Below are 22309 nucleotides of genomic sequence, written 5' to 3' on the forward strand. Positions count from 1 at the left end.
ACCCAACCATCCCCCAGCAGTGGGGGGGAAGGCGTAGCGAGCGCTGAGAATATCACCACAAACGCCGCAGGGCTGCAATGAATGCTGAATTAGGGTCCTCTCTCGGAGGCTGGGTGGGGAAATAATATTATCTTTTTGCTTTTTTTACCCTCTGTGAGCCTTTATTCTCTCTACACCCCCCTCGCTAGGGAGAATAGTTCCGTCCTTCCGCAGGCATCCCTCCTTCCCACGCAGTGGTTCCTCCCAGCCCCCGCTCTCCCCCCGCGAGTTGGTACTTCCCACCCGCCTCCCTCGGCGCTCTCCTGCCACTTCCGCCGCCGGGTGAAAGTTCGCGCCGTGGCAGGCCACCGCCCCCCCTTCCCCCCCCCCCCCCCCCCCTCCGTTTCCGGGGCTGCCCCGTGTCCGGGACATGGAGCGGGAGTGACGGAGCCGCCGCCGTCCCACCCGCCCTCCGGCAGAGGAGTCGCCCCCCCGCCCCTCAGGGGGAGGTCGTCGCGTCCAGGGGTGAGTGCGGAGGGGAGAGGGCGCTCCCCGGGGGCGGGAGGACGCGGGGGCCCACCCCGGCCCGGGGACGCCCACCCCGGGGAAGGGGTGTTTGCCCGCTCCGTGAGCCGCGTTCCCCACCCCACCACCCCTGGGCTGGGGGGGGCCTGAGGGGGCGAGGGTTGTATATTTGGCTCCCCCGTGACTTGTGACCCCCTCCCCAGGGTGTGGGGGGCGGCCAGCCCTTCTCCTGGGGGAGGAGGGGGGGTGTTTTCCCCCCACGATTTGCTCTCCAGGCCTGGGGGGGCCGCTCTGCCTTGAGGGGCTTGTTGTACCTCACTGCCCCCAACCTGCCCCCCAGAGGTGGGGCGATGGAGTGGGATTCCCTGCCCGGAGGGGGGGGTGGGTTTGTCCCCCCGCCCAGCACCCTGTGTTCCACCCGGGTAGGTGAGGAGCTGCTCGCTCCTATTTTTCCACAAGCAAAGAGCTGCCTCCAGCCCTGCGGGGAGGTGGGGGGGGGCACAGGGTGCTCTGTCCCCTGGGGTGCCCCCTCTCCCACTCCCCGGCCCGGCCTTCCCTCTGCAGCTGGGCAGGAGCTCCCTGTCGGGGCTTTCACCCCAGTCACAGGGGTGCAGGGATGGACATGGGCTGCTGGCAGCCTCTGCCAGAGCTTGTTCTTCTGTAGAGAAATCCCCACCGATTTATTCCACCCTCAGTTGCTTTTATTTTTGGAGAAGGAGGTCTTAAAGCTCCCGGCCATGACAGGGACACATTTGTAAGGGCTTCTCCAGGTGACTGTGTTGCTTTGGCTCTTCTGAATGCACCAGCAGGCCCCTCAGGCTCTCGCCGACAAATGACTATCATGATTCATGCCAGGTTTCTCATCTCTCCTGTCTGTTTTGTTCAGCTTCTTTTTCTCTGGGTTCAGCATCAGAGGATGTTATTGTTCCTTTTCTCTCTGTGAGCTGTAGTGGGTGGGATGAGGGTGAGATGTTCCTCTGAATCATTAAAATCACAGAATAACTGAGATTGGAAAGGACCTTGGGAAGTCTCTGGTCCAACCCCCTGCTCAGAGCAGGGTCAGCTGTGAGATCAGACCAGGTTACTTAGCATTCCTGAGCATTGCTCCTGTTGCCCTTCATGCTTGTATCGAAAATTGCCCTTAAATTACTGGATGCTGCTACTTGGTCCCTCTCTGTTCTCTGCAGTTTAGGAGCTTCACTGCTGGCGCTTCTTTGTGATGCTTTGTCTCTCCTGATCCTCTGAGAGTGCGGTTTTGGTGGAGGAATGGCTGTTTGGGCAGACCGGGTGCCTCGGCAAAAGATAGCGGCAGGTCTTGGGTGTGTCTGGGATTCAAAGCTCTCTGGGAGAGGAGACAAAAAATCTTTGTGCTTTTGGGTAGAGAGGATGATAGTGAAGGTAGCACTTTCTTATGCTCATGGAAAAGGGGCTTCTGTGGTGAGCCAGGGTCCCTCTGTGGCATCAGGCTGAGGCAGAGGGAAGCAGCAGTCTGGCTTGGAAGACAAATGTGTTTTTTATGTCCCAGGTGGGACTGTGACGCTGTTGGTAATGGGGCTGCTGACCCTCTGTCTGGCTCCTTATGGTGTCCTTTGTTTGACTCTTGCCTGTAAGTGTATGGACCAGACCTCTGTTTTCTCAATTCTTAGTGCCTGATACTTCAGAGAATTTAGGATTTTGGGAGGGGAATGAAAGGAAGGGTTGGCACTGAGGATTCTTAGATTTTAAGACAGATTTTGTAGGAAAGAAAGAGGCAGGCCACAGAGTTTGCGGAATCCCATTGTTCAGGTGAAGAAGTCTCTCTCAGATTTGTCTGGGTTGTTAATATCCAGCATGTGCTGGCGGAACAGATCTGGACTGTAAAGTACACACCAAGGATTTCGCTTGTGCCTCCACCCTCAGTTGGAAATATGACCTATGGAGGATGCTTTTATGCAGCCTTATTCGTATGACGGGAGGAACTGCAGTGAGGTGAAATTTGCTGTTTTCCTTCCTAGTTTCCTGTCCTGCCCAGCTTGCTGAGTAGTTAATGCAGAAGATAAAGAGGGTTCGTCTGGAAAACGAGACTGCAGGAAGTTGGAGAAGGTACGTGTCCCAGTTACTCCCAGGGCCTATATTGACCTTTAGGTTGTGTGGGATGGAGCAATAAGCACTTCTTGGAGTGAATGAGGTTTCTGAAGAATCCCAAGTATATAATTCTGCCTGCGGAGCTCTGTGTCAGGATCTGCGGGTCAGGAAGTGACTCAGGAAGATAACTTGTTTCACTGATTTCCAATTCCAAGCTTTACAGTTTGTTTTGTTTGTTTTTTTTTTTTTTCCTGGGCTGATGTCCCACCTGTGCTTGCTTGTTGTCTTCAGACTGACGCATTCCCCCTGAAGGGAGGGCTTGGTGGATGTGTGCCTGGTCTGCCTAACCTGGCCAGGCAGGGCAGAAAAAGCACGAAAAAGACCTCTGAGGGATAGCTAGGTGTTTCTGGGAGCGGGGTTAGCAGTGCTTCTGCAACAACACTGAATCATCTAAATCAACGCCTCAGCATGAGGACTGTAAAGGACAGCCTTCTTCCAGTAAGGTGTAAATCTCAGATGTGCTGTATTGATGTGGAAGTTTCAAGACCATCTAAGAATAAGATGGTTAAAATCAGTGTCTTGAATACACCTTTGAATAACTGCATCTCAAAATTCACCCTGCAATTTCAGTTAGACAAGTTACTCCTTGTATTTGTTTACCACGTGTGTGGTGTTGCCAAATACTTGTTATGTTTTGTCCAAGAGATGGCTGTAGCAATGGATGAAGCAATTGGATTTTGTTTTTACTTTGTATGGTGTCAGGACCTAAGTTCTGTGAGACTCCACCATGCTTCAGCTATGACAGTGCTTTTTCCCAACACTTTCATGTAACTTTGCTTATCCTACTACTCCGCGCTCTTCTAGCGTCAAAACCAGCAGGATGAGAGCAATACCAAACTAAGAGTTGTGCCTTTTACTTGCCTAGCGCATCATAAAATCATGGCAATATAGTCCAGAAGGGACTCCAGTTCGGATTGGGACGGTGATTAGCCCTTAAAGGTGCAACTTTCCCTTGTGAGGAACCGTCTTACTCAAGACAGTTTCACAGCTGAGTGAGAGTAACCTAAGGGTCAGGTGTCTTGATCCAGATTATTTTAGTTGACTGACTCGACCTGCAGTGGGATTGGGTTGAGAGAATTGTACCCAGTTTATGGGTATTTGTGGTCTTCCTGTCATGTGTTTCTGATAGGTAACACTTCTGCCTTTTGGTGTGATTTTAGTTGCTGCACTGGAGACCCTGGATATAGGCAGTAGAGGCCACAGACACACTCGCAGCCTTAGAACATCCCGTCACGTTCTCTTTTGTGGTTTTACTTGGGCTTCCTGCCTGGCTTTGATTGGAAAATACTCTTCTTTATTCATTTTCAAGCTGTGGATTTACTGTTGGGCAGTACCAGGAGTACCTACAGATTTATTTCAGGAGCCTGTTCTTGTATTATTATTCACCCATTTTGTACTATTTAGGGACTCAGCAGTTTGAAGATATGGTTATATTTACAGCCCTTGTACTGGGTGTCTGTAGTTTAAGGAAGTCCAGATGCACTTTGGTTTAGGTTTGCTCATCTCCTGTCATAATTGCATAAGATGTCAAACCAGGTGAGAACTTCCTTTTAGAGAGTTTGCTAGAAGGTGTAAGCTGGTGGGGAACCTTCAAGGAACGCTCGAGGTTCTCCTGAAAAATGCTCCTGGTAGAAAACGGGCAGAGGCAAGTGGGGTTTTTTTTGTGGTGATATAAATAACCATCCTTCTCCTTTCCCCTGATTCCCTCCACTGGGAAAGAACTCATTGTGCATCTACTGAGGCTGAAGCCTTCAAGATTTGGTTTATGTGTAATTCTTGCTTAATCCTTCATCTTGGAAGCTGTTCTCCTGTCAGAATGCAGGTCGCTGTCCCAAATGACAGGCTGCCTTCAAGAAATGCCTAATCTGAAAATGTAAATTTTGGGGCTGCTGAGGAGAAGGCCTTTTTTGGTGTGATCCTTAGTCGCTGTTTTGCCCTCTTGTTGCTGCGTCAAAGGTAGCAATTGTGTCTCCATGGAGCAAACTCCTCTGGCCTAATTTTTCAGTAAACTGGAGATTACCTGAAATTCTTTTTTTAACATTCTTCCAGATACCCCCAAAACAACTAAAATACCCTCATGGAGGGAAATCCAGCTTCTCGAATGGGGCGACAGGAACTGGTTTCCCTAGTCCTAGGCTCATTCCTGCTTTGCAGTAGATTACATCACTGACCTTGGGCAAGTCTGTTGGTCCACCTCTCCTCAAATTAACATTTGCTGTAGTTGCATGTGGAGGTATTTTTTGTAGACTCTCATTCAATAACTGCTAGCTTGGAAACGTATGAGGAATGTGTGCCACATTTTGCAGGATACGACCAGGGTCTGTTACTGCTGTCTTCTTTCTGTTAGCAAAGACAGTTGCACTGTTTTCTTCCTGTTTTGCCATCTCTCCTACTTCATTCCTGGCTGCAATAGCTCTTCAGGTAAGTGAGGTGCTGTGCTTGGGCTTAAACCTGTCCCTCTCAGTGATGAGCCGGCTTTCCTTTAGGGCAGGAAGGGGACTTCGCTTTTGTGGTCTTTCAGGGCAGAAGTTTATGTGCCTTTACGATAGGCCATAGCTTTGGTGACTTATCCATCCAAATTCCTGGGGTTGTTTTCCTTTGAGTCAAGCTGATTGTTTTCTGCACCAGAATCTGCTGCTTGTACTTCCTTTAACAGCTTATTTCTAGAACTAGTCCTGGGAGAGTGAGTTTTCTGAGGTTAATGTCTTCATTTACAAGACTTGATATGGGATGGGAGATGAACTTTTCCTTTCAATACATCAATGTGTGTATAAAATGTGATCTCTGAACGCAGCGAATCCTAGGATCTATAGTTTAAGGGGTGCTGTTCTCTTAAGCATGTTGCATGCTTAGAGCTTGATTTTTATGGCTTAATTCTCTCCCTCAACTCCTCCCTCAGTTTTTTGTCCAGTTCTGAAGGGGAAGAGAGGATGACTGCAGTGGATGCGCTATCAGACAACTCTGAAGTGGTTGAGATGGAGGATGCGCCTTCCCAATTCCAGGTGCAAAAGCATTCTTGGGATGGGCTGCGTGACATTATTCACAGCAGCAGGAAGTATTCGGGCATGATAGTGAACAAAGCTCCCCATGACTTCCAGTTTGTCCGGAAAACAGAAGAGTCCAGCCCACACTCTCATCGTCTTTATTACCTGGGTAAGCCAGCATGCCAGACGCTGGGTGTATGTTACAGGAGAGCTTCCAATCTAAACAGGCGAGGAAAAGGACGGGAGGTATCTGCGTTTATGAGATGGGGAACTGAGATTAAGTGATATTGCTCAAGATTTGCATGTTCGATTTGTTGCAAAGCCTGGAACTGAGCAGAGACATCTCCTGTCCCAGACAAGAGCTTTAACCACAGCCTTTCTGCTTAGCGATAAGGGGAAGTGTTGGCTAGCCAGACCTACCTCGTGACAGAGGTATGAATGCAGTGTCCTTTGGCAACCCAGGTCGGTCCAGGTGATGAGGCAAGAGAAAGGATGTTCTGCAAACTCGGGACTATCTTGTGCCTCTGTAGCTTTGGAGAAATGGGATTTACGTGACTGATCGACCAGACTGCCTTTCCAAGGAATTTGCTGTCAGTAACTGCTAACTCTGTTGCAAGTACTAGGTATTAATGGCAGGGTGGTGGTGTCTCCCTGCTTTATGAAGTACTGTGTAGGTAGAACGGTTTCAAGAGTAGGGGTAGGAAAAAAATAAAGACTAGGTGGGGCTGAGCTATTAATGGTATTCACCGGGAAATATCTTCTTCCTTACAGTAGGATTGAAAGACAGCAGAATGCGATGTTGTACAGGTCCCTCATTACAGTCGGAGCCACAATGTAATTAGCAACAGAGTGGTTGGATTTTAGTAACTGGATAATTTTGTGGTTGGTAACATGGGAAGCTTTATAGACTATAAAGAGCTTGTTATGCTTTGGGGCATGAGCCAATCGTTACTGGGCCAGTAAAGAAATTGCCTGATGTGCAACTCTGTCTGCACGACAAAACAGCGACTGCTTTCCTGAAGTGACCTGCTTTTTTTTTTTTTTGAGTTGTTGAGTGTAGGTCACTGTAGGACATAGGATGCTGGATTTGAGGCCTGATCTGTTTTGTCATCGAGCAGTTTCTGTGTGTCAGTGACTGGATTTGTTATAGTTCCTCATACGTTCTTAGGACACAAGTGCTATTATAAAGGGCAGTAGCCAGAGTTAGCATATTTTTCTTGTTGAGTCTGAACAGTGGGACTTGATATAAAGCTGGATGTATTTCAAGGCTAAGGTGAATTTGATACAGTTTTTGATCTAGATAGCTAAAGAACTAAGGGTCTAAGTGGCTAATTGAAAAAAAAATTTAAAAATTAGTGTTCTTCTATTGTATGAAACGGCAACCAGACCAGCTACCAGCTGGTTGGTGTTCTGCCTGGGTGTGACTGTCGCAGGAGCCAAAACCAGGGATGAAGATACACGAATGTCTTTTCAGTGTCTTCTTCCTTAAGGAAATGTACGGAGCATAGAGCAGATTGATCCATCATTTAAGATCGGTATCTGCGAGGTAATACCGGGGTATCTCTTCTCAGACATCCCTAATTAAGGCTAAACGCTGATTATTTCTGTTGCTATAATGAGCATCATCTGAGTTGCATACTGTGTGCTGATAAATACTCAAGAAGCCATTTCAGCACTTCATAAGTGTTTAACGTGAGCGTGCTATTACTGTCCCAATGTTAAATAACATTTCCAAGTTTTTATGTGAATACTGTTAGTGACTGTATGCTGAGGAGTAGGATGAGGAGTTCTGAAGAACTCTGCTGTAGAAGTTGAATACTTTTCTTCACTTGTGAGCAAAATATAATGTCTTTTGGGGAGGAAGGCAATATTTTTCATGTAAATGCTGATTGATTGTAGTCAGCCTGAGGTCATTGTAGAAAGTACTAATATAATATGGAGAAAGGAAGTCCAGGTCAGTTGCATGAGTGTCAAATGTGTGTATATACAGTAATTTGTTCCTATCTGCAGTTTTTTCTGTTTGGACATCTTAAATCATTCCTGGGCTGTCCCCATAGAATTTTATGTTGTATCATGGCAGATGCTGCTTATATTAAACACCACATGCTCAGCACTTTGGTGTTTCTGTATCTCTGAGGATTATATGCTCACATATTGCTTTGCTTCCTAAGCACTTATTAATATTTCAGTTTTCATTTTAAGTAACTGTACTGATGGGTTAACCAGCTCAGAAACCTTTCTGTTCTGCCCAGAACATGTGCAGAGGAGGCAATATTGGGCATGTTTCCCTGTGCAAAATTCTAATCTAGGCAGTCTCTACAGCATACGTAGAGGGCAAGTTCACGGTCTTTGATTTTGTTGAAACTGCCAGAATCATGTGTCAGGATATTTTCTTTTTCATGGTTGTTTTGGAAATTGGATGAAGGCCAGCAGCTTATTTGATAATCACAGTCAAAGGCTTATGTAAAATGGCAGGGTCTTTTGACTATGTGCTATACTGTTTCATATTTGAATGGGCTTTCTAGAGCTTCCAAGCTTTTTCTTCCAGCTCTTGCAGGCTGGTGCGTTGGCCTGAATGAAGTCCCTGTAGCAAATTTCTGGCTGAGAAATGTGGAGCGTAATGTTGAGTCACCCATTCAGGGAGTGGTTCTTTTTTAGAGTGAATCTAGGGTGTGGGTTGAGCAGTCCACAGAGAGGAAAGTTGGACATAACCAATTCTGAAGAGGTTGGTTAGTGTTAAGTCTTGCTTAGGGGAATTTCTAAATAAATAAATATCTGAATTTAAATAATTTAGATATTAATATGTGATTGAACTGCAAGCTGCTTGGGAACGAGAGCTGGTAAAAGCCCCTGGGCTGCCCCAACCCCTCTGTTATCAAAGACTTTTTCAATTTGCTCTTGGTTGTCTTTGTCCTCGCTAACCAATCTTAAGTAGGATGATGCTTTTGTCCTCCTAACAGGAATGCCATATGGTAGCCGAGAGAATTCCCTTCTTTACTCAGAGATTCCTAAAAAGGTACGGAAGGAGGCCTTGCTACTCTTGTCATGGAAACAGATGCTGGATCACTTTCAGGTAAGCCGAAGTGTGAAGAGACAGGGTTGACAGTGCTTGGGAAACCTGGCTGATGTGAGGCTGTAGTGGGTCTTCCTCTGCTGAACTGCAGAGATAATAGCGTGACAGTGTATAAGACACGGAGAATGGTATTGGTAGGAATGTTGTATTAAGAATTGCTTTGCTTTGTAATGCAAGATAGCCGCTTGCATGCACAGTGAAGCTGGTGGTGAGTGTGGAACAGCAGTTGATGTGGCAAGCAAAGGGCTGACCTAGCAAAGAGGACTCTGTAAACTAGCACGTAGTCTACCTCAGATTATAAGCTATCAGGACAGTGCACCTTTCTTCTGGGTATCTTGTCTGGGCTCTTGCCATGCTTGTTGATGTGCTCGGTGGAATGCCTGTTTGTGATCTTTCCTGCTTTTAAGGACACTGGGGAAGTTGAATTTAAACTTCTGTTTCTGCCCTACATTCTATTGCGAGTGAACCAGAAAGGGGGTGAATTTCCCCCCCGCCCTGATTCCAGTATCTTAATGTCCTTTGGCTGTAACAGCATTGATGAAGAGGAGAGTGGAGGCTGTTGGTCTGTCTTCCCTTCTAAAAAGGTTCCTGGTGGAAAGAATTTAGCTGCCTTGACCCCATTGGGATTGCTACTCCCCTTCAGGGTAATTCAAGATCCCCAGAAGAGCTTTTGTTTGCAGTGTCTGACATGGAAACTGTTTGTGAAGGCTGTAAAGTCATCAAGTTAATTGGTTACATCTGATTTGCATAAGCAGAGCAAGTGTAGCTGTCCTCAGTTCGTGCTGAAGTGCTGGTGCAGAAATGACAGATTTGCAATTCACCCCTCGTGGAGAGGGATCTTTGGGGTATGTGGTTGGGTTAGTCCTCCTGGTGCACACCTGTAGCCTAGAGTACAGTAGTTATGGACCTGCATGGTAAGACTGCTGGCTGGTTTTGGCTGGTATGTTGTATTTTGGGCATTCACAGACTAGCTGGTGCCAGTCTTGGAGCATTCCTGTTCTGTGAATTATTGCAGATTATTTCAGATTTTCCTTTCCTTCAATACTAGGCAACCCCTCATCATGGGATGTATTCTAGAGAAGAGGAACTCTTGAGGGAACGCAAGCGACTTGGTGTCTTTGGAATAACATCTTATGATTTCCACAGTGAGAGTGGCCTGTTCCTCTTCCAGGCCAGCAACAGCCTCTTTCATTGTCGAGATGGGGGCAAGAATGGTTTCATGGTGAGTCTGCTAGTGTGTTTATGAATATCACCTGAAAAGGACGTAATGGTTTTGGTTGGAGATGGCTGCACATCTGTGTCTGTTTGGTTATGGTTATGGTCGTTTCTCTTGTGTCCTGTGAGGGCTGCGTTTGCCATAGTTCCATGGGCTGCGCTGTATCCATGGTTTAGGCCTTTAAGTATGAAGCTGAAAGCTGACTTGGTACAGAGCTGTTTGTGTGTCTGTTGCTGTAGGTGTCTCCAATGAAGCCTCTGGAGATCAAGACTCAGTGCACAGGGCCACGAATGGATCCCAAGATTTGCCCTGCTGACCCTGCCTTCTTTTCGTTCATAAATAACAATGATCTGTGGGTAGCAAATATTGAGACAGGAGAGGAGAAGCGGATGACATACTGCCACAAAGGTAACTGGTGCTTCTTGCCAGATTCAAAAGGAAATGTCTTCTGACAAATCCAGGCTGGAAAGACTCAGGTCTTCCTGGCTTATTTCTTAAAAGTACATTCTTCTTTTGGATCAGCCTTTTCCAAGGAGATGTAAATGCAGTCTCTTCTTTGTTCCTCTCCAGGCTTATCCAATGTTCTTGATGACCCCAAGTCTGCTGGCATAGCCACTTTTGTCATTCAGGAGGAGTTTGATCGGTTCACGGGCTATTGGTGGTGTCCCACAGCTTCCACAGAAGGTCAGTGTTCCGCTTATCAGGTTCTGACACTAACTGCTGCAGGCCCCTGCTATGAATGATATTTTGAGCAAGGTTTTCTTCTGGCCCAGGTTTGGTCTGTTTCTGAGGAGGCCACCTGAAGGAACAAAACGCTGAGGGATTATAATTGTGCTCTGAGGGGTGTTTGCAGGTGGTCACTAGGAGCTGTGGCTGTACAGGAGATGTACACTGTTGCACCAGAGCGTACTGCTGCAGCTCCAGGCAAGTCAGAAACAGCTGGAAAACACTGTAGCAAACATGCTTACTCTCTGCCCTAGGTTCAGAGGACTTAAAAACACTGAGGATCTTGTATGAGGAAGTGGATGAGTCAGAGGTGGAGATAATTCATGTTCCTTCGCCTGCCTTGGAGGAGAGAAAAACAGACTCCTATCGGTACCCCAGGACAGGTAAGTGAAATACCGCAGGGCTGCTAATGCAGCTCTTGACTCCTGCTGGCAGAAGCAACAGAATTTGTGAGATAAACTTTGCATGATTAATCTGAGTACTTGTTAGGATGTAGAAGCTGGTTGTAAATGTTGAGGCCTAATGGAGTCTCTGAGCCCAAAATCTACTGTGGGAAAGGAATGGGATTTAAAGTTCAGTTTAAATTAAAGGATTGCTGAGAAAATGGAATATATCTGGTGGAATATCATGGAATACATTTTTTTAATTCTGTCTTTCCTCTCCCCCCTGAGAATATGCACAGCCAGCTAGGCAAGGCAAAAGCAAACTTTTCCCATACCCAAAATGACTCATGTGTTTACAGTGGTGTTTGCTTACATATATAATTTGATATTTGTACATTCACAGGCAGCCATTTTAGTAGGACCAGGGTCAGTTCTTATCTAGAAGCTGTGTTGTGTATAACTATGGGTTGTTCAAGTTGGTCATCTTGGTTTTCTTTCACTTTCCTCTGCAGGCAGCAAGAACCCCAAGATTACATTAAAACTGGCAGAATTTAAAACAGACAGCAAGGGTAAGGTAAGTGATAACGACTCAGAACAGGGCATTGCACAGGAAGGTTGATGGCTGAAGCTCCCTAGAACTAAGACAAGATTACTAAGAAATCCTAAATAGTGTTAGCCTGTGTTTTCATCCTTCTGTAACACCTGGTTCTATAATGGGTTTGTCCAAGAAAGAGAAAAACTTTATAATACTGAAAAGTGTTGTTCTGGTGGAGAAGCAGCTGGGAGAGGGGAGGGAAACGAGAAGGAAGGTTAGCCTGGGTACCACGTTGTCAGTAGTAGAGCAGGAGGGCTGAAGATTGATCTAATCCTGGGCTTCAGTCCCTGGCTGTATCCTTTTCTGTGGCTGAACGCCAAAATAATTTTGCTTTGAAGCTTGTTTTTTCCCTTCTCTTCCTGCCATTTGTAGAAAGGCTTGCTTCTCCTGGCCTGACCCTGGCTGATGCCAATAGTCAAACTTCTGTGTTCTCCCATTCCACTGAGCTTCCATAGGAGGAGGTAAGGAGGTCTGGTAGCAGTCTGATTTGATATTGGTCCTTCCTTTTGTTGCAGATCGTGTGTGCTCAGGACAAGGAGCTGGTGCAACCATTTGCTGCATTGTTTCCGACTGTGGAGTACATTGCCCGTGCTGGATGGACCCAAGATGGCAAATAGTACATAAGTTTTTCTTCTGAACTAATGCTTCCAAGGGTTTCCCTGGCTGAACTATTGCAGGCCCTCAATGTCCTTCGTATTGTAGTCATGACCTGGTTTTAAAGCTGTGGTGAGTGCCAGAAATGGCACAAGAGTGTTTGGTTTCTTCAGTGTTATAATATCCTAAAAGTAGGCATTAACCAAATGTAGATGAGAGTGACAAGCTGTGGGGTTTAAGTCACAACCACAAGGTTCAACGATATTGATATATTAAGCAGGCAGTCCTAGGGAACTCTCTTCAGTTGAAGATGTTTAACACAATAAGAATGTCCTGTAAGCAGTTTTATCATTGTTCATTGGTCCAGTTTATGATCAATGCTAAATGTATCACGGGAAAGTGGGCAGTTTGCGTGGCACTAAGTCCTTTGTGCAGTGTGTACAAGGGGAAGGATTTCTCTGTGACCAGTGTGCTCCCATAGCTCGCTATTGCTCCAAATGTGATACAGCCTTGTGCTGGCCAGCCTTGCTGAAGAGTTACAGAATTCACACCAAACTGATTGGTTTGAAATTTTAAAGCTCTTAATGTTTTCCCCTCAAAAGTTTGCTTGACCGTTAACTAGTTTCTGTCCAGATAAGGTGACTTAGCTGTCTTTGAAGATTGCATTCTGTAACTCATCATTAATTTTCTGCTCTGGAAGCTAAATTCATACAGCTTTACAGAAGGTAATCCCGTAGGTGATTCTTATGCTCTGCACCAGAGCTTATCTAAATGTGCTGAATATATCAGTTCATGAAATCCACAGTCACTGAGATGCTAAGGAGAACTGGCTCTTTTGAAAGTCTCTCTTAATGATGAACCTTCCCTTGATGCACTTCCAGGCCTTGGGGTGGCTGCACTATGCAGCGGTGGCTTGCCATCTGTCATGTTGAGAGGCCTGCAGTGCAGCACCACTTCAAATGACTCTCCTTGGAGAGGAACAAGGCTGAGACTGAAGCGACTCCTTCGCTTGGCAGTTGTCTTAGGTTGTGCCTTTCCCTGCTAGTGCAGCGTGCAATGAGGAAGCTACAAACGGATCGCTTTAAGAATGACTACTTCAACTCTTTAGGAGCTTGCTAGAAAACAAATAGCGCTTCCTGATGGAGGGGCTGTCCAAGGAAGAGTTACCTTCTGGAGACAGGGTTCTGTTAACAGTGCTCCCTTGGAATAGATGCTCTGGCAAATCTGTCAGACATCTTGTCTGAATGATATCCCTGTGAAATACCAGAGATGTCTGGCAATACATGTTTGTTGGCAAAGCTTCCAGGAGATTAGAAAGCAGTAATGATAAGAAAAGCTTTGCATTCAGATATCTAAATCCCTTTTGCCAGCAGGGGGGAAAAGGGTTGCATGTTCTGAGCGTTAGAAAGGGACATCTATTTTGTGGTACTGATATTCACCTCCAACTTCTTTCCTCAGTGCCTGGGCTACGTTCCTAGACAGACCTCAGCAGCGGCTGCAGCTAATCCTTTTGCCTCCAGCACTCTTTATCCCAGTCCCAGAAAATGAGGAGCAGCGTGCTGAATTTGCCAACTCTGTGCCAGAAAATGTCCAGCCATTTGTGATCTATGAAGAAACCACTGATGTGTGGATAAATGTAAGAGGCTCGGGGCTGGGAGGAGAACACGGGCTGCCCCTTCCTCCCCTACAGTTAACCACTTTTGTGTTGGCTGTGTGTCCAGTTTAGTCTATGCTCCAGCAGACTGCTTTGCTACTCAGTAGTGCCAGATTTGGTGTTAATTCAGGGGGTTTGATAAAGCCATGAGAAGGACTTTGATGCAGTCAGCACTGGAAGAGATGAGAATCCTGCCATCTCCTTGCAGTCAGGGCTGTTCATTTAATTCTTGCTAACAGTCTTGGTGAACACAAGCACTGGATGCTGATGCTTTTGGATGTAACACTGCCATTCTTTTGGGGGGCATTCTATTACAAGATTAAATGGCTTCTTGAGGCATGAGCAGCCCTAATCCCTGGAATTTATACTTGTTTAGGTGGGTAGTGGACATAGGGGATGGGAATAAACTTCAGTCCCTTGGTACTGAAGTGACAAAGGAGCCTGGAGTTCACACCGTGGCTTTCCTAAGGTGTTGGAATAACCACTGCCTTGTAGGGCTCATAGCTGAAATGTCTAGCTCAGAGGCAAGGCTGGTGCTGGTTTCGATGGTAGCCATGGAAAGCCCAGAGCACGTGGTCTCTACATGGGTCCAGAGTTTCTTTGTGGTAATAACAAAGTAGGGAATGGCTTTTTCCCACTAGCTGCTCATCGGAGATATTTCTCCCCCTTCTCCTTTCCTTTGAAAGCCCAGTGGTTTAGCACTGACTCCTTTGGCTGTGTCTGCTGTCTTGATACAAATCACTCATGGGTCTTTTGCCTTGTGTGACAGGTTCATGATATCTTCTATCCTTTCATCCAGCCGGAGGGAGAGGAGGAAGAACTCTGCTTTATCCGAGCCAACGAATGCAAAACAGGTTTCTGTCACCTGTACAGAGTCACAGCAGTCCTAAAGCAAGGCAGCTATGACTGGGTGCAGCCGTATGTCCATAGTGAGGGTAAGAGCTGCATTCTGTCACCGTTTCAGCTCTGGGAGCTCCCCCTCTGATTTGCTTGTGTTGTCTTTTGGGGAAGGCATTTATTCTCATGTCATTTCTTCTAGATGATTTCAAGTGTCCTATCAAAGAGGAGATTGCCCTGACTGGTGGGGAATGGGAGGTGTTGGCAAGGCATGGATCGAAGGTAGTGGTTATTTTTATTCTCTCTTGCAGTGTTACAGCTCTGCATTGTCTGCCCACAGTCCTGGCCTACGCCCTCTATTACACCTGGGACCAGCTAGAACTACTTAAGCTTCATTTTGTTTCTCTTTTTATTGCTGCCTCTGCTTTCCCCAGAAGTGCTGTAGTCCAGTGCACATTGAACTGATTGCCTTTTTAATCAGACTTCAGATTGCTCCTTAGGTAAATCCCGTGAGTGAGTCAGGCCATAAAAAAAGGACACAAGTCTGAGGTTCAAGAGCAACAAAGATCTGTTCTGTGGAGAAGCTTGGGATTGCTGCCTTTGCCGAGGCATTTTTAACCCCAGTGAGTCCTGGTGAATTGGAAATATGTCCTAGCACTTAGAGTGAACTCTTGGTCTCCAGCTGATCCCTCAGTAGAGCCTTTAGGAAGAAGACAGCTAGGGAGTATAAAACAATTTAGAATATGGAGAAACTCTATCTGTTATTGGTTGCAGAATAGCTAGAAATGAATTTTTGTTAATCTTGTAGAAACCTAGTTCCATTTTTTGCTTCGGGAATTAACTCTGAGTCTGATGTTTAATGCTCCCAGGTGATTTCTGTCAAAATAAAGACCTTGTCTGTTCATCTTCAATTAATCTGGATTTTTACTTCTTGCTTTTTAAAAGGCCTACGGCTCCATGCATTTGGTTTCTGCTGCTTTTCCTCAATCTGCAGTTAACCTGCTGTCCCTCCCCATGTGGATTCTCACTGTACATGCTGTTGATTTTGGCCACAGCACATCTCTGCATGTGTTATGGCTACAATTGTGTTAGCAGCAATTATTTTGATGTGTTTGTTGCTCCACAGGGCTCTACCTGGTTTTTCTGGCCAATTGAGTTGGATATTTTTTTCCCTTTGCTGTCCACAGTGGTCTTCAAACTGTGGCTTAGCCAGAAATAGCATTTGGGCTTCAGCACTTGGAAACTGTAAGGTGGAAAACAGTTCAGTTGCTGTTGCTGGATCAATGCGCTACTTAAAAGCTGTAGTCTCTATTCCTGGCTGGCCAGGTGGTTTTTAGAAGCAGCTTTATCTGGGCATTAAAAACATGTTTTAATGTGGTTTGAAGTTCAGTTACTGTTAGAGCTATTAGACTGATCCTCCCACAGATGGGAATTCATTATCGTGATTGCTGGAAAAAACATACGTATACCCTTATAATCCAGGAGTACTGTGGGAAGACACCATATTTAAGCACAGAATCTTCCTAGTTTTGCCTATGGGGAACAGAGCCCAACTTTTTATGCTCCTTAGTAGGCAAACGCTTTGAGTCTCAAAAAAAGCTGAGTGACTGCTTTTTGCTACTTCTTGGGACTATATGCGGTGCTCTAAGTGCTGCGCATGTGTTCTCTAGCCTATCATATCAACAGGCATTGTGTACGGTCCTTAATACCATGAGCAGTCTGTCATGGTCTATTTGTGTGTTGATCTGACTCTGCCTGGGGCCAGACTGTTTGAACTGGCAGAGGAGCAGTAGTTGTCATCCGTCTGTCGCTGAGCCCTTTCTTCTCCACATAGATCTGGGTCAATGAGGCTACGAAGCTGGTGTATTTCCAAGGCACAAAGGACACCCCGTTGGAGCACCACCTCTACGTAGTCAGCTATGAGTCTCCTGGAGAAATTGTGCGACTCACCACTCCAGGCTTCTCCCACAGCTGTTCAATGAGCCAGGTTTGTTGTTTCTTAGATACAAGACACCCTCGTCTCCTGACAGGGTTCCTGACTAGGAATGGTAATGAATCATGACCAGTAATGAGTCCTGAGGGTTTCTTTGTCTTGGTTGCTTGAGATGTGGGAGCTCTTGTCTGAGAACTGCATGCACGTGATTAGATGTGGGAAATGAGACCCTGTTCCCCTAATTCTTCTCTCTCCCATTTGTAGAACTTTGATATGTTCATCAGCCACTACAGCAGCGTGAGCACTCCACCTTGCGTGCACGTCTACAAGCTCAGTGGCTCCGATGACGACCCGCTCCACAAGCAGCCCAAGTTTTGGGCTAGCATGATGGAGGCAGCCAGTAAGTCCCGTAGAAGGTGTCAATGCTAGATTATGTCTGTGGCACTCTTCCTACTAGTGGTAGCCAAAGGTGACGGAGAGGGAGGTGGCCCAATGAACCTCACTCTAAGGGAAGATTGTGTTGTCTTAGGTGGGAGATACCTTTAGTGGGTAGCTCATCCAGGACATGGTATATGGGCTTTTAAGATGTTACTATTTCATGCTTTGGGTGAAAGCAGTGCTCCAGGGTACAGGGTTTAGATGGCTGTGGGTTTAGGGGTTTCTTTATTCATGATCTGTCTGAAGAGGGGCAAGTATTTGGGATGCAGTGGCTACTTCATTCCAAGGCCTTCAAGGATTTAGATACAGCTCACAGCAGCACGTGAACCCCTCCTGCAAGTGTTTTCTCCATTTACCTGTCCCTGCTGTTAACTTGCCACGTCTTGCTCTTGTGGCGTAGCCTGCCTTGTCTGAGGATACCCAGCTGGTGATGTCTTCTTGGGTGACCCCTTTGCTCTCTATATGGCTTGTTGCCCTCTGCAGCCAGAGAGAGGCTGTTTGTTTCCCAGGGAGAGGCTTCTCTGAGAGGCATTGCTAAGGCTTGGTACGGTTTGGTACCTGAAAGAGACCTGACTAGGGTCAAAATGAGCTGGTTCAGGTGGGGTAGGAGGCAGAGCCTGCTGCGGTTACTGCATTGCTAGTGTCTGAACTTCCTTCTGTAGGTTGTCCCCTAGATTACATCCCACCTGAGATCTTTCACTTCCACACTCAGTCAGATGTGGAGCTCTATGGAATGGTTTACAAACCTCATGATGTCCAACCTGGGAAGAAGCATCCCACAGTGCTCTTTGTGTACGGGGGCCCTCAGGTAATAATCCAGATTGTTGACTGTGTGTTGGCCATGGGATGCTGTCTGGGGCAGAGCGCATTCATGCATCAGGACTTATGCTTTGGTTGGCACTGAGCACTGGATCTCTATTCTGATCTCTGCTCAAACCTCAGATGACTTTTCCAGCGTTTAGTTTGATTTCCGTGGCTCTGATAGCTCATTTAGTGGCTGTTGTCTAGCTCGGGATCCTACAGAGCGGGACAGACAGGAAGGTACTGGAAAGCTCTGAAACTTCTCTTCCCTCCTCCTGCAGGTGCAGCTAGTGAATAACTCCTTCAAAGGAATTAAGTACTTACGGCTAAACACGCTAGCGTCCCTAGGCTATGCTGTGGTAGTGATTGATGGAAGGGGTTCGTGCCAACGAGGACTCAAATTTGAAGGGGCCCTGAAAAACCAAATGGTAATGTACTGCTGGTTGTTGGTGAATCGCTGCCCATTTGCTCTTTCTAAGGCTGCTTGGCTGCATGTTTCCTGTGTGTGTGTTGCTCTCATCTTTTCTGTCTCAAGTTTCTAGATTTAGAAAACCACTAACTTGAGCTTCTGTGTTGCCTTTTTAGGGTCAGGTGGAGATAGAGGATCAGGTGGAAGGTTTGCATTATGTAGCAGAAAAATACAGATTCATCGACTTGAGTCGGGTAGCCATACATGGCTGGTCATATGGGGGTTTTCTCTCCCTCATGGGTCTTATCTGTAAACCCAATGTCTTCAAGGTAAGTCTGGTTGTGGGGCTGTCATCTTGGGACACTTAGCTCTCAGCTTCTGTAACTCATGGCATCTGGAGCTAGCTTGATGTTTCTGATGGCCGGGTGACAATGTCCCTCAGTCCTGCCTGTAGCTCCTGGCTATAGTCCTGCATTCTGCATACAGATCATACCTGTTGGAGCTTGATGAGGGTGGGGTCTCTGGGATGGGGTAATTCCCCAGTTCCTGCCAGTGGAGGATTTAGCCTAGCATCCAATGAGTTAATTGATGTGCTATGCCTAATCCCCCTTCCCAAGTTCCCAGCACAGTTTCTGGATCATTCCACAAGCCCTCCTTGAAAAGGAGAAGCCTTTAGTGCTGGTATGCAGGAATTTGCCCTGCTGTGACCATAAGAGTAATAGCAGGAGGAGGAATCATGGTTTTATGTGGGTTTGCTGTAGAAGAATCCTGGTCTGAGTGACAGAACAGTCTAGAGCCTGTATTTCCTGCCTCTTCAGGAAACGGGGAGCACTTGAACTCTTTAACACATGATAATTGAGGCTGTCTCCTGCCACCTATTTGTTTGACAGATTGCTATAGCAGGTGCTCCTGTCACAGTTTGGATGGCATATGACACCGGGTATACTGAGCGGTACATGGATATCCCAGAAAACAACCAGCAAGGTTATGAGGCTGGCTCTGTGGCATTACACGTAGAAAAGCTTCCCAACGAGTGAGTACCGTGGGGATCTCCTAAAAACCCACTCCCAGGTCCTACTTGGTGCCACCAGCTGCACCTCTGCTGAATCCCAAAAGAATGGATGGGTTCTGATCCCGTTTAATTTTAGCTCACGTGGCAGGTTGCTGCCTTCTGCAGCAAGCTGGGGCGTTGTATCCCCAACCTCCTTTGCCAGGGAGGGGTTGAGGGCCACGGCCCCAGCCTTACGCTCTTCTGACTGCCTGTCCATTGCTCAGTTCTGGCTTGCCGACTGGCAGCTCTTTGCTTAGACCCACTACAGAGCTTTTTGTGTGGTCTATCATCCTATCTCTCATCCCATCTCCAGGCCGAATCGTTTGCTGATCCTCCATGGCTTTTTGGATGAAAATGTGCACTTTTTTCATACCAACTTCCTGGTATCACAGCTAATCCGGGCTGGAAAACCTTACCAGCTGCAGGTAGGAGGAAAAAGAGTGAAGTGGGAAGGTCCCTTTAAATCTGGAAAGAGAAGAAGTTTTCTGCTGTGTGTTCTGGGGGCGGGAGAAAGTGGTGGCAGATGCTCCCACATCTTGTTGCAATGTAATGACAGTAAATGCCTAGTGTGACTCCAGGAGGTGGCCGGGAGGTGGCACTATGGCTGTTTCATTGCTGGCAGATGTGGCCTGTATCTAAAAGCATTTGCAAATAGGGCTCCTGCCCTCAGGGCCTGGAACTTTCCTTCTCTGCTGAACTGTTGCTGTCTGGCTGGGCTGGTGGCAGCAGAGGTGGCTCACTCGCCGAGCGGATGAGCAGCACATGCCAGCGCATCGAGGGAGGGGGGCTGGTGTTCTACACCTTCCCTGGTGTCTCTTTGTCCTGATGGAGAGTGGGGTGAGGGTGAAAGGGTGATGTGAGGGATGCTTGTCCATGCTGAATAAGCTGCTCCTGGCTAACTGCCCCGTCTCTCCTCTTCTGCACAGATCTACCCCAACGAGAGACACAGTATTCGGTGCCCTGAGTCAGGAGAGCACTATGAAATCACGCTGCTGCACTTTCTACAAGAATACCTCTGAAAGCACAAGCCTCTGCAAACTGGACACTGACGGCTGACCTTCCCCCTCCTGTGCCCTGCCACTACTGTCTCCCTCGACAGCCATCTAACCCAGAGCACAAGTGGCTGAGCGCCCACCCCCAGGCTGGGTGTCCCCCCCGAGCGAGGGGGGAGGGCACCTTCCCTTTGGACAGTGCCACCTCTCACTTTCCAAGCTGGAGGTTTGCCCCTGCTCGGCTGCTCGTCCTGTTCCTCTCCTCCAGCCTGGCTGTTAATGCTTTTTTTGCTGCTACTCCCTCTGTCCTGGGAATCAATGGACAGTGGTCTGTCTCACGAGGCTGAGGTTTGTGTCCACCTCTCCTTCCCCCATCCTTTTCCCTTTCTGCTGCACCTCTGCAGTTCCTACACTCTTACCTGCAAGAACTCAGTGCCTGTGTTGGAAATGGAAGAGCCGAATCAGCAAGCTGCCTTAAGCCAGGAATGGGAGGGAAGAGAGAACTACCTATTGTTAAGCCCCAGGAGAGCTGATCCGCTGCTGCTGTGTCCTGGCCCTGCTGCGACAATGTGGAGCCCTGGGTTGTGAAGAAAGCTCTACAGAAGCATGCAACACTAGTCTCTTCTATTTTTCAGTTTTATTTTGCAGAGCAGATGGAGGAAGTGGCTGGGGTCGGTAACAGCGTCCTCTGATACCTTTCTCTAATGGCCGCTCACAGGCAGAGTCGTGCCAACAGGTAGCACGGCAGCCGAAGCAGCTGGCTACAACCAGAGATCACCTCTCCAGAGATCACAGCAGTATTTGGGTTTTTGCAACACAAGATGGATGATATTTATGCAAATCCTCCCTCCCTCCGTTCTCTGTGCTGCCTCCTGGTCCCACTTTCTCCTTCCCAGACGCCCTGAGCTTTCAGACGTGCACTGAAATTGGCTGTGCTTCAGTTCTCTGCGGGTCAGTGACTGTTCCCCTTGCCCATCTACTCAGCAAATGCTTTCTTCTGGTTTTTATTTACCTGGTCAACAGGAACTGCAGTTCTGGGGAGGGGGGGATTGAGCAATCGCACCTCAGGGGAGCACATACCCCCCTCAAGCCAAGGGTTCTGCCGGGGGGGGGGAACCCCACCCAAATGAACCACATTGACTTGCCCTGGAGTATTTTATGTGCGTATTATGAAAAGAAAATATTTTTATGGATTCTTATTCTTTTATAATTATGAGTATAAGATGTAGCGACTCATTAAAATATTGGAAAGAGAGATGCTGGCTGGCATTTGTGCCTGATTTTGGAGTGCAGGAGAGGGCTCGGGAGGAAACGGCAGCTTGGTTCACGATCGCCAAAGCTGTGTCTGTGGTAAAAGCAAAGCGTTCTGTTCGGTTTCTGTGCCGAGCAGTGGAGAGAATATTAAATCCCTGATGTTCCTCGGGGGAAGCATGATCCAAGCAATTGAAGATGCAGGGTGGAGAGCTGGGGATCCGGGACTGTGTTCTTGGCTCCGCCATTAAGGCGCTGCATGACCTTAAGCAAGTCAGACATCTCGTGCTTGCAAATACCAGCCTCTGCGCTGGAGGTCGGTACCTCGCCCAGCACCCCAACTCCCTCCAATGACTTAGGGGGATGCAGCTGCTCTGATCCAAGTGCTTCCAAGCACTCGCAGCTCTGATCCCACGCTAGGAGACACGGAGCTGCTTTCCGTGGGTGCTGGGCCTGCCTGTGCTAGCCCTCTCACAAAACCTGGCCTTGCTGTTTTCCTTCCTATATGAGAGGCGTTAATTAAAGTGCTATTAAATGCCCTGAGGATGCAAGCTGGAGGCTCCTGTTTTAAATGCAAAGCATCTTGCAGCTGGAGCATTCTGTTCTCTGAATAGGGTTGTGCCCTTCTCTGAGTATGGCTGCCCCCTTCTCAGCCCTGCGCCCAAATAACTGTCCCGACTATGGCAGCTGAGCTTTAGCTTCTACTGTGCACCCCATTGAGTAACCCCTGGTGCAGCTTTTGAG

General features: G+C 47.4%; 1 protein-coding gene across 1 annotated transcript; it reads left to right on the forward strand.

Moving 5' to 3' along the window:
* The first annotated feature begins 316 nt into the window (after positions 1-316).
* Positions 317-21424, forward strand: DPP9 (dipeptidyl peptidase 9). Its single transcript, XM_075077507.1, has 21 exons — positions 317-504; positions 2499-2586; positions 5528-5781; positions 8573-8685; positions 9734-9907; positions 10141-10309; positions 10472-10585; positions 10882-11010; positions 11523-11584; positions 12121-12221; positions 13658-13835; positions 14623-14788; positions 14893-14972; positions 16525-16677; positions 16888-17023; positions 17724-17869; positions 18144-18290; positions 18448-18600; positions 19162-19304; positions 19636-19747; positions 20249-21424. Exons 2-21 carry the CDS (start codon positions 2531-2533, stop codon positions 20339-20341), a joined length of 2679 nt encoding a protein of 892 aa, XP_074933608.1. The 5' UTR covers positions 317-504; positions 2499-2530; the 3' UTR covers positions 20342-21424.
* Positions 21425-22309: the final 885 nt, after the last annotated feature.

The sequence above is a fragment of the Phalacrocorax aristotelis genome, chromosome W, assembly GCF_949628215.1.
Source record: "Phalacrocorax aristotelis chromosome W, bGulAri2.1, whole genome shotgun sequence".
In the NCBI taxonomy this organism is placed as follows: Eukaryota; Metazoa; Chordata; class Aves; order Suliformes; family Phalacrocoracidae; genus Phalacrocorax; species Phalacrocorax aristotelis.

Excerpts from the sequence above, each read along its gene's own strand:
- DPP9 (XM_075077507.1), top strand. The coding sequence starts at position 2,531 with ATGCAGAAGATAAAGAGGGTTCGTCTGGAAAACGAGACTGCAGGAAGT. Across the intron at positions 9,908-10,140 it reads GGGGCAAGAATGGTTTCATG|GTGTCTCCAATGAAGCCTCT; the intron begins GTGAGTCTGCTA and ends CTGTTGCTGTAG. Across the intron at positions 16,678-16,887 it reads ACAGCTGTTCAATGAGCCAG|AACTTTGATATGTTCATCAG; the intron begins GTTTGTTGTTTC and ends TCCCATTTGTAG.